Source organism: Anopheles nili, chromosome 3 (genome assembly GCF_943737925.1).
Source record: "Anopheles nili chromosome 3, idAnoNiliSN_F5_01, whole genome shotgun sequence".
NCBI classification, from domain to species: Eukaryota; Metazoa; Arthropoda; class Insecta; order Diptera; family Culicidae; genus Anopheles; species Anopheles nili.
Genome location: NC_071292.1, coordinates 73224769 through 73236845, shown reverse-complemented (window position 1 = coordinate 73236845; position 12077 = coordinate 73224769). Strand labels below are relative to the sequence as shown.

The 12077-nt window shown below is 44.3% G+C and overlaps 1 protein-coding gene across 4 annotated transcripts in view; it reads right to left on the bottom strand.

Annotated features, from left to right (window-relative positions):
- The window catches only part of LOC128727826 (uncharacterized), a 30292-nt gene that overhangs the window by 15338 nt on the left and 2877 nt on the right, over positions 1-12077 (bottom strand). Inside the window, exons 2-14 of one of the 4 annotated variants that reach the window (XM_053821771.1) lie at positions 9150-9306; positions 8911-9077; positions 7313-7348; positions 4087-4269; positions 3862-4005; positions 3652-3785; positions 3066-3246; positions 2534-2994; positions 2290-2458; positions 1793-2218; positions 1506-1724; positions 1107-1427; positions 833-1015 (exon numbers count right to left, since the gene is read on the bottom strand). In XM_053821771.1, the coding sequence (XP_053677746.1) occupies positions 833-1015; positions 1107-1427; positions 1506-1724; positions 1793-2218; positions 2290-2458; positions 2534-2994; positions 3066-3246; positions 3652-3785; positions 3862-4005; positions 4087-4269; positions 7313-7348; positions 8911-9077; positions 9150-9306 (2781 nt within the window). Of the gene's footprint in view, positions 1-587; positions 639-832; positions 1016-1106; positions 1428-1505; positions 1725-1792; positions 2219-2289; positions 2459-2533; positions 2995-3065; positions 3247-3651; positions 3786-3861; positions 4006-4086; positions 4270-7312; positions 7349-8910; positions 9078-9149; positions 9307-12077 lie in introns of all 4 variants that reach the window. The other 3 variants (XM_053821770.1, XM_053821773.1, XM_053821772.1) reach the window with 3 other exon arrangements.

Below are 12077 nucleotides of genomic sequence, written 5' to 3'. Positions count from 1 at the left end.
CTGCTTGATATCGTACTTTCCTGCACGGACGTTATAAGGTATCAGATACGTGGTATGGAATGGAATGTAGTGAGAATGCGGTGATTACATCGCATGGAAGAAAAAGCATGGTCCGACAATGGGACCGTCACAGAACGGCATGGAAAATGAAAAGCGTTGATGAGTGCATGAAACCTGGGGACCACCTCTCATGAACTCCAGTGATGAGCCGAAAAGGGGAGCGTAGAAGTTGTACCTATCGGCAATTGGCAAATGGATCCTAGCATGAGAGTAATGAATATTCATTCGTAAAACATATGCCAACAAAATCAAGGCGTTTTTTTTGGATAAAGTGTCAGCAGCTTAACTGCTTAGGATGATGGGGAAAGTTCAGCTGTAGGATACATGTCCAGTCGATGCGGTTGAACATTAAAAAAAGAAAAAAAAAGTAAGGGATATAACTGAACAGCGGAACTCCATAACAGCGCGAAACAAAACGCAGACAATGAGGCGAGATCTCGAAGTCTCGTAGTCTCGTCCCACGTAGTGGGGGTTGCGATATCTCTAGCATGGGGTACTTATAATCTAGGGTACCAATCCGTTCTTACTTTTGTGATCAATTAGCCACTGCAAGATGCGTTTTTCATTCTTGAGATTACCTGTGGAGAGAAAAGGAGAGAGAAAGAAAGAGAAGAAAAGAAAAAATAGGATAGGGTACGATCAGGGAAATAGATGGGAAGTGAACGAAAATCAAGGACGAATACGATAAGAAGGGTTACTTATGTAGCGGATTCTTGTTAAACGGAACGAACGAGATCATGGACGTGACTGTCTTTGCGGAAGCGATCCATACCATCGTACATAATCGGGACGCCAGTTTCGTAGTAAACAAGCGCTGGGAATGAAAAGATTCCGATCTCGTGAGCCAACTTCTCGTCGTTAGCCTTTACAAACTGGATGTGGTGCTTGTCCGTGTCGTCGTCGATGGTTTCCAACTTCTCGAGGATCTTGGGGCAGGTCTCGCAGTCGTCATCGTCTGTGGGTAGCGGACGGAAACGTATATGGGCATGCCACAGGTTAGTTATGCCTGTGGTCAGTTGATCAGTTTCATAAAATGTTGTACTTACAGAACAGTACTGCCAGGTGTTCAACTTCATTGACCAACACTTGCAGGGTTTTGCGATCGACAGATTCGATAATTTCGGGCTTGGTGTTGTACTGCTGCAGCACCCATTCTAGGATGTCTTCCTCCTTCATCATATCGCCGGTGTAGATCGTGCGGAACTTGTTGCGATAGAAGACGAGAGCGGGCAGTGTTTCCAGATCGTACTCTTTGTCGATTTCATCATCCGAGGTCTTAACAAAATCGATATCCTTTTCTTCACACTCGTCGTCAATGTTCTCCAGCTCGGCAATGATCTTCTGGGCCTTTTTGTCATCATCGTGATCTGAAAAACATTCAACAACGACGACATGTACCACAACGTATGATAGAATCTTTAGCAATCTTTAACAGGATAACTTACAGAAGAAAACAACGATGTGTTCGTTTTCGGACAGGATCTTCTCTAGCATCTTGATGTTGACTTCCTCAATTTTGCCGGGAATTTCGAGGGTTTCTTCGTCGGTCAACCACGACAGCACTTCGTCCTCGTCGTGCAAATCACCTGAGTAGATCAGTGGGTCCTTGTTACGGAAGAATACCAGTGATGGCAGATTCTTAATGTTATATTTCTTGGCAGTGACTGAAATAGAATGGTTGATTAGCCACATAGTAGAATTTGTTTTCAGATTAACTATGGCCACCACTTACCCATATCTTCAGTGGTAACAAAGATGATACCGGCCTCATCCAGTTCATCGTCGATGTTTTCGAGATCATCCAGAATTTTGTCACACTTTTCACCCTCTTCGCATGCACCGCTGAAGTACACGCACACGTACTCGTGGTCTTCAATTAGATCCTGCAAGATCTCATCCGTCACCTCTTCGATGGTGGCCGAGTATTTCTGCAGCTTGAGCCATTCCAAGACTTCCTCCTCGTTCATGAGATCGCCTTCGTAAATGGCGGGAATCTCGTTCTCAAAGTAGACCAACGCGGGCAGATGATCGAGCCCATATTCACGTGCTTCCTCGGCGTTATCAAGACGCGCAATGACAATTTCTTCTTTTTCCAACTCGTCGTCAATGTTTTCCAGTTCATTTAACACACGGATATCCTGCTTGTCGTCTTTGTCGTCTAAAAAAAAGACAAATTGATAAGTTCGTCACTTTGTTCTTCTGGAGGTATTCTTCAACCCTTGTACTTACAGAAAATAATGGCAACATGATCGTACATCTGCATCAGTTTGTCCTTCATTTCGTCGGTGATTTCTGGAATTTCCGAGTGGCGTTTCTGGTGCACCAACCATCCGAGCAGTTCCTCTTCCTTCAGCAAGTCACCCTCGTAGATGTGGGGAATACCGCGCTCAAACAGGATCTGTGAACAAAGAATGATTGTTCAGACTGTAGTGTGAATTTTCCATTCAAATTCCAAATTTATCCTTTTTCATACCATGGTGGGCAGCTCTTCAATACCCCATTCCTTGGCCTCGTTATCGTCATCGATCTTGACGAATGCAATGTCATTCTGATCACACTCATCATCAATGTTCTCCAGCTCGGCCAGCACTTTCTGGGACGTTTTGGAATCCTTGTCGTAGAACAACACTGCAACGTGCTGCATCTTCTCAATGATCATATCCAGCATCTCATCAGTGACGTCCTCAATTTCGTCGCTGTTTGTCTGACGTTCGAGCCAATCAAGCACATCTTCCTCCTGCTCGAGGCTGCCCTCGTACACGGTCGGGATACCCTGCTCGAAGTAGACCAGCTTCGGGAACTTGGTTACACCGTAGTCCTTCGCTTCCTCGATGTCGTCCATCTTGACAAAGTTAATACCCAGCTGATCGCACTCGTCATCGATGTTCTCCAGCTCATTCAGGACTTTTTCGGATTTCTTATCATTGTTGTCATCTGCAAAAGTGTGAGATCTTCATGGTTAGCTTGGAATGACTGTCGGTAGTATTCTACTTCTTCAAACATACAGAACAAAACAGCGATTGATTTGCCCTCCTTGATCAGCTTGTCCAGCATTTCATCGGTGACATCTTCGATTTCGTCCTTCTCCAGCTGGGAGAGCAACCATTCCAAGATCTGTTCCTCGTCGGTGAGGTCGTCATCGTACACGTTCGGGATCTGCTTCTCAAAGTACACAATCGCCGGAACCTGAAACGTAATCCCACCCATACAAAGTTATCACCAGGTGTCGATCAAGCAGCGTGAAGCAGGCAGCCAGTGAGATTAATTGTTGTCAGCATGAAGCTAAACAGTTAACCTCGTTCGAATAAACAACACATGTGGCCGAAATCGCTAGATAAAGCAAACGGGTGATCGAAATTGCGAAACCCCGGAATTAGCAAGGTGGCTATCCACCGCCAGTTGGGTGGCCGGGGTCTATAAATAACATCGGCTGACGATACGATATCGGCTTCGCTGTCGGTGGGTTTCAAGTGTATTCTAAATTTAACGCCATCGAGCACTGTTGCCCATTTACCGGACGTTCCCCGGGGATGCCTGCGTCATAGTGCGATGAGGCGAAGATTGCACGTTAAGTGCTCCCGAAAGGCTTACCTCATCGATGCCGTATTCCTTGGACACCTTCGGGTCGTCGATCCGGACGAACTGGATGCCGTGCTTGGCACAGTCATCGTCGATGTTTTCCAGCTCTGCCAACACGGTTTCCGAATCTTCATCCTCATCGTCGTCTGTGGGAATAAGGCACATAGTGGCGAATGTAATAAGCAAACCCGTTGAAAGGGTAGATCTGGCGATGAAACTCACAGAACAGCACGACCAGGTTGTCGATGTTCTGGATCAGAGTTTTGAGCGTCTTGGCGTTGACCTCCTCGATGACATCATCATCGTCACCGGTGGCTTTGTTCTCCACCAGCCACTCCAGCACGTCCTCTTCTCGCTGTAGCTCATCTGCGAAGAAATAACGTGCAGAGGAAAACGTATGCTTCAATTGACACCGAGCTGCGGAGGGGATCTTTTCCACCCACTTACGTTCATAAACGATCGGGGTCTGATGGCGGTAGTAGACGAGCTTTGGCAGCGGGCCCAGATTGTACTCCTCGGCCAGGTCTTCGTCGTGGATCTTCACGAAACCGATATCGAGCTGGTCAGCTTCATCGTCGATGTTTTCCAGCTCCTGCAGCGCCTTGATGCATTTCTTGCACTCCGGCTTGTCTGGTGAGGGACGAGAACATAAATTAGTTCGGTGCGCTTTGGTGATCAGAACGAGGTTGACGCGTTTGGCGTATGTCAGCATGTCAGCAGAAAGGATGGAGCTCACTTCATGACGAGCATGTCAAATCTTGGTATGGAATTGGGTTAAACTGGGAGCATTATGTACTGTTACAGGCAGGTTGTGATGATCCTTTTACACATAAACGACGTTACACAGGTGCTACATCACATGCAGTAAAGGGTGTGCTTTTGTTTGGAGGCATAAAACAGGGTAGCGTATCGGAATACAAAGCTACTGATAGTTCTATAGAACCACTACTTGTCGGTACTCGGTGAACGAAGACGATTCTCTCTTTTACAGGCGTGACCAAGCGCGTGGTTATGTTCCATGATGAGGCAAAAACGAAAGCAAACGATACACACGATTTCAAACCACAACATACCACAACGACAACGTCAACAACACCATACAGCACAATAGTGATTAACCCACCAAGCGGCAAATGAGACTTTGGAACAAATAAACAGGTAAGAACAAATAAACAAGCGCGCCTAGACATCGACGGGGCGAGATAAAAGGACCATGAAAACTCTGAAAAACCATACGTGTGCACTCGTGGGAGGAAAATAAACCCCCAAGTCCACCCAGCAGGTTGCGGTTGCGGGATCCGAACACCCAAAAACAAACACCGAACCTTCACTAGATGGCGCTCGGCGGGTTCCGATCACGATGGAAATTAAAAATAATCCACTCCATGTGTGTGATGTAACTTTCAGCGGCCATTCCGGCCAGGGCACGACCCATAGGATGGTGAAGCTGTTCGGTTGTAATACTTTCGACCTGCCTCTGTCTTTCGGTTCGGTAAATGCTTTTGTACGATCGCTCGTAGGAGTTCGGTTCGGTTAACAGTATGTTAAGCCGTCTGCTTCACATGACTATGTATTGCGGATAGGGTTGAAAGTTTCCTTTTTTTGCTTTACCGTTCGGAAACTTTGGTTTACTCTTTGGTGTTCTGACACCCACGGCACCTTGTTCGTGTTTCATTAATATCATCGTTACCCGTTAATTGATGCGAACCGAGAATGAAATGGCTTCGGAACGTTTGCCTAGAATCTCTCATTTGTGACGTGCTTCAAGATGGCGTTAGCTGCATGTGAGAGTGTTTAAAACCTGCTGCAATATCTAAACTGTTCAACATGACTAGACGATTACTTTATACTCGTGAAAATATGGCCGAATGGGAAAAATGATCGTTTTTAAAAGTTTTCCTTCTCGCAGGTCGAGGTTTATTGCACGGCAAGGTCCATGCGTATCCGTTTGTTTGAAAGCAAGTCTGTAGGATAAAAATAGTCGAGGGACGTTGCAGACAACAAGATCATACAAACTATTTCTTGGCTCTCGCAGGCCGTTGAGTGATGTCTGACTAGGGTTAATGAAACTAAATTTCATTATTGTGAATCACGTTAGAGCTTCAAAGGATGCCCAGCACGGAAGGAATGTCTGAGGAAGGTGCGAACGACATGTGCCGCAATAGCTGCTATGGTACAAATTTCCATTGCCCACATTTAAACAATATATTATTGAGCAGTGAAAATTCCTTTGTATTTCTAGAAACTTACTCTCATTCGGACCACAGGTGGGAAAGTGTTGTGATACTCTCAAAAACTCGAGGAAAACATAGTAGAAAATTAAAAAAATTCATTCATTTCTCGGTTTGGATGTTGAATGGCAGGCAAGTAGTGGATGACCACAACACGTAGTATTGTTCTACCTTGTTAATTGCCATCCACCACGTGTCACTGCATGTGGTATACAATCCGCCTCTTGCACCGAGTAAACTGCATCGCTTGTGGGGGCGTACCGATGCGTTTTCCACCAGGCGCACAGCAGGAGCAAGGTGCCAAAAATAATAGCTCACTCGTTGGTGAGTGCGGTGCTAAAATTAAACAAGAAACGCAAACAAACCAGACCGTGATGTTGGTGGTTTGGAGAATTGATGAGGTGTGGTGAGGCTGGAAAAGCGTAGCATGCCCCTCGAAGGGTGTCACGCACGTCTGATCGTACGATGTGTAGTGCGGTCGGTATATTTTCGTTCAACCGTGACTCATTTTTCTTGAGGTTGAAACGATACGACGACCCTGAATCATAAGTGGTGTCGCATGAGCGAACATTTCACTAACCATTGACCAGGCGTCTCCATTTGACTCCCTTTAATAGTATGAGACTGACATTGGCCTACGTTTTTTATGGGTATAACGACCGTCGGACGATCGTGGCGAATGCGTTATCTATTACAATATACAGCACTTTTGTAGGAATTCAACAGTAAATATTGTTTGTTGCAAGCGTTTTTCATCGGTAGCTAAGCTTTAGGTAATGCTCAACGGTTAAACACTTCTACAATGAGTATTTAAACATTTATTTTTCATTAAAACTTGTACGAGCTGGAAATAACATGGCATGTAAATGAATAGTGTGGATATAATGTCTTTTACTTCCACAACAATTTTGATGAAACACAAAACTCAAAGCAGCATGAATACACATATGGGACAGTGAGTGCATATGAAAAACGCGTCATAGATGAAAAAACAATCAAAATCAGTAGTAAATTTTCGTTCTATGGAAAAATATGTCTTGTATAAATAATAAACAAGCAAACATATAGAACAAGAGACAAGGAACGAGCCAACGAAACCGCGTAACAAGAGTTGCACAAGAAAAGCACAATCGGGAACGGAACGAGGAACAAAAACGAGAACATAGCGAGAGCATCAGCGATCTACCAGGCAATGGTAAACCGAGCGTACACGGTGTACTGTTGCTATGCAGTGGCGAAGAAAATATTGCGGAAAGACTTAACATGTAAAATTCGAGCGCCATTAAAAAATAATAGAGCAAGAGAGAGATTCAGGAAGAGAGAGAAAGATAAATTGCGGGAAGAAGAGATATAATAATGGGATGAAAACGTGGGAAGTACGCGGAACACAGAGGCGTTTGATGGTTCGTTGAGTTATAGCAATTAGACGTTTATTCACTTACTGTTGTTTCCGGGTGGGCAGTTTTCGTGATCAGTGCCTACGGGTGTCGGAAGAGTGGACCCGTGTTTTGGGCGAGGGGCAGGTGTGGGAAAAGGTGTGGTGTAGGTGGTGGCGGTAAGGATGCAAGAGGAGGAAAGGATCGTTCGTTTTATTTAGATTTTTGCGATGTTTTCGTGTTGCCATCGTTTCGTTTTTTTTTCGCCCCGCAGCAATTATATTTGCGATCATGCCGAGAGCGCGCGAGTGTGCGAATATTTCGAATATTTTGGGATCATTTTCGTGGGATAATCGTAGTTGTTTTGTTTGATTGTTTTGGGGTGGAAAAGGTTCATTTCGGCGAGCCATCCGTTTGTCAAACGAACCGTTCACCATCGCCAAGAGAAAAGCCGTGATCGTGTAGGGCAGGGCAGGGTCGTGAGGAAAAGGGGTGGAAAACGGCACACACGCAGTGCAATTGATCGTGCAGGCACACGAAAACGCGAAGACAGTTTGTGCGCACCGTGAAGTGATAAAACAATGGGAAAAAGAGAGAGAAAGAGAGAAAAAAATGTATTTGTATCATATTGAAACAAGTTAAAGTTGATTTACTTCCGCGATTGAGAGAAAATGATGAGGAAGGCACACTTTTTCGTCTTATTTGCAACATCAGACACATTTCGCAATTTTAATTTAGTCTCTGTATGTACCATCACAATAGCTTGAAACTCAACCCCTTGGTGAGTGTGGTGAAAAACGGCGTAATCGGACCCGACGGTGGTTTTTGTGGGCGTGCGTGCGTGTGCATGTGTGCGCAAAACGAACGAGTGATGACGGTGGAGTATTTATAGCTGTTCCCGCGTGCCTTCAAACCGTACAAATTAATCACAAAAACGCAGTGAAAGTGTCACTCGTAGAGGGATGGTCATTTCAAGTGGGTATAGGAGAAAATAACACGAATACGAAGAGGGGAAAAATAAAGGAAAATATCCGCAATCAAGCGGCGAAGGGTTGATAAGGGAACGGGCGGCAAACCAGACAAGAATCCATTCGAAGAAGCATTCACGAAGAAATACGCGACGGTCCGGTGGGTGTTGCGAAAAAAGGAAGTGATATATTTTTTGCTCTAATTTCGTCACTTTCTTAATCGTGCTGACAACCGGCGTAGAGCGATACGGCACGGAAATGGCTACAGCGCGCTGAACGCAATGGATATTTATCATGTGTGAGACGTTGCCAATGATCATTGTACAATGTGATGAAATGTTCTAGTTCTAGTACAATCTTACAACACACCGAAAATATGCACAACAGATGCGAGAAAGGGCGAGCGAGCAAGAGTGAAAGTATTTGTGTGTATGAAAACGCGTAGAAAAACACGAAAACTGGCCAGATTGTGCCGGGGATGCATGGTTCCAAATGTGTACAAATCCACCCCGCACGACAGGACGTGCAGGGAACAAGTGAAAAAGACAGAAACGCGCGAATACAGCTGTACAGCTTTCAACTACTACTCATTCGAGGCCAAATGTGTGCCGGCTAGAATACGGTAAAAGTGGCTTAATGGTAAAGAAATACAAAAAAGTGAGAGAATACGGTTTCTCCAGTGCCATGCGTACTTACAGAAGAGTACCGCCACGTAGTCGGAGTCTTCGATGATCTTTGACAGGATCTTGGCGTTGACCTCCTCGATCCGGTCAGGCAGATCCATCGCTTCCAGCGAAGTAAGGAAATCGAGCACACCGGCCTCATCCATGAGGTCGCCCTCGTAAATGATCGGTTCCTTCTCTCTGGAAAATCCATAAAGTTGAACATAGTAAAAGATCGTGACGGTAAGATGGGTTAGACTAGATTTTTCCTACCTGAAATAGGTGAGTGCGGGGAACTTCGTGATGCCATACTGCTTCGCGAGTCGTTTGTCGTTAATTTTCACAAAGTCGACTCCGAACGAATCGGTGTCATCGTCGATGTGCTCAAGCTCTGCTAATACTGTGTCACAAGTTGTACAACTTCGGGCATCTAAAGTAACAAAACAAGAGTAGTTGAAATGAGTAAAAGAACATCTTATGACATCTGAGTGATTGCTCGATTAGTACGAAATAGAGATTTTAGTGCTGCTGTTGTTTTAGCTGCTGCTGCTGCGGCTGCTCCTGAAAACTATATGGTCGGTTTAAGACCCTCGACTTAAGAACTAAACTAGTCTGGTTGAAAATGACACTCATCGAGAATATTGTCGAGAATTGTGTGCTGTACAAGTTGGCAGAAGAAAATCATTGTATAGTACGATTACTAGAAAATTTGTAGAAGTTTTTAAAGACACAAGCCATATGCTTGATAGAATGAAAAAAACAGTCTCGAATGTTTTAGGTTATTAGTTATGTTTTTTTTATATCTATTAGCACTTCATAGGCTCAAACGAGAATCATTAGCCATAATGAAGGACAGCAATATCCCATGCAAAAATTACTTTACATTTCGTACACAAAGTTGCTACTCATGTGACTTAATATATTCGCGTAAGGAGCATTTGCTCTAAAAATGCGCCTGTTACATCAAACAACACATAGAAAAAAACCAATACATTTGAGATCGAGTTGCTACCATAGTCTGCCATTAAGCTGAAGCTTCATTACGAGCTGCCAGCGCTCATCGAAACAGGGTCACATTCCTGCAAATGGTGCACGTGTTTTGAAATGTTAAACAACGATCGACCGTTCGATTGTCGATATCGACATCGGGTAGCAGACGAATCTGAGAGCCACGCGTACGAACGAACGTCGTGCTGCCTCCCGAAAATAAACCTCGCCGTTTTCAGCCACAAGTTGGCAGTCTAGCGAAGGCGTTGTGCTTCGTTGCGGCGCGTCAAATAATTGAATGAAGTTTTCCACACAAGATGGCGCTGGTAGTCTACCGTCGCTCCATGATGACATAATGAGTTCAAGGTTGGTGATACAAGCGCATGAATGCGTGATTTGACGTGGGTAATAACTTCGTTGAATGGGGCCGGTAATTATTAATAACCGCGCTGCAGTTTCATATATCCTGCTGGTTAGCAATGGATCTCGAATTGTACAACGAGTGCTTGCACTCTATTTGAGAATAATGTAACCAATTTGACCTAGTTTTCTCTCACCATCTGAACTTGTTAAGTACGTTGTATTACTGCGAAAAGAATATGTTTTGCATGGTTTGCATTCGCTTTACTTTTTTTTCATGTGAACTAATCCCTACCAGACCGTTGCATCGTTTGCGGTGTGCAGTTTCAAATATATCTCCTGTTGCACCGTCGACGTTTAGTGCCAACCAGACGGGTGATATCGCGTATGCCAACGATGCGCAGGGAGAAGAAAAATGGTCGTTTAGCGTTTCATCTTTGACTCGGGGACCTGGGGACTATTTTTAATACCTCTGACACTGGCAGTGGTTGCTTTGCGCATGTAGAAGAATGAGAGATAAAAAACTGGTGGCAAGAAAAGCAATCAAAGCGAGAACGAGAGCTATTGAGGGAGTTATCTTTTTTACTAGTAAGAAAAATGGTTCGAATCATAAGATACAGATTCTCCGAGCTTAGCAAAATACAAAAATTGCACACATGCGAGTGTTCGATCGAGTCGAATCATGGTTAGAAATTTTGAACATGATTAGGACATCGTTCTGTTGTCATGGCACGCAACCGTTGATTTGGATGCCACATCGCATAAACCACCATGCGCCTCCATCAAGTACCATGCGCCTCCATCAACTAAGAAAGTCAAGTTCATTCAGCAGTAATTTGCCAAGAAGTAGTTTGCCGTTCCGTTGCATTATTTATTACCATTATACCATCGCGAAATGACTTTTTTTAAAAAATAGTCAAAATATATCTAGTAGGTAAACATTCTCATACAAATACGAAAAATAAAATATTGTGAAATATTTCACTTCACAAATTACAGTCGGTGAAATATTTCAACAAGAGACTTTAAAAAACTATAATTATGATATTACTTCCAATTAACAACCAATTTAAAATAACAAATAAATGACTGCTAAGGAACATGATTTATTAAAGCTCAGATCCAGCTCCTCCAATATTTTGAAATTTTATACAGTACGAGTAATTCATTTTCCTTGAAAAATCTGCCCATTCTCAATGCTCGTTACGCAGCATTAAAAAGCAACAGGGCATTTCGGCTGCTCAATAGCAAACCCTAATCGTCTATCCAATCATAAAACTCGACAAAGTGCATCATTTTATGGCTTACTCTTGCCTTCAACGGGTTTCTAAATCGGCCAATTTCCTAGGGAAGATGACGTAAAAATGGAGCCGGTTGTATGCTGTCTGTGAACCCGCGGTTTTCTAACGCTCTGGCGAGCTGGATTCTTTAAACCCACGGCTGACCCCGAACCGGGTGGTTATGTGTTTACATAAAACGCTGGCCTCGAAGCTATAACGCATGCGAACCATTTCAAGGTTTTTCCCCAATTCACCCAGCCGGTACTGCTTTCGGGGTCGGCATTCTAAAGCCGCCCCAACGAAAGGGCAGCATTGAAAAGAGCTGGAAAATCGTGGCACTGTGAAAAACGCCCCGTCGGTTGTTTACGCGGCGCGATCGAATGGGAGCTAATGGAGCTCTCTCCCAAGAGTTGGACCAGGACGATCAGGCGAGACAGTGTCCGGTCGTGGCGTTAGTGGATTATTTTCTTAAGCACGGTCGGCCCACCAGCCGATGGCAATAAATGAACGATCGGGTAGGCAGAGTTCCGAGTTCTTTTGCTTCCATTACTTGCCAGCTTTTTGCGATGGCACC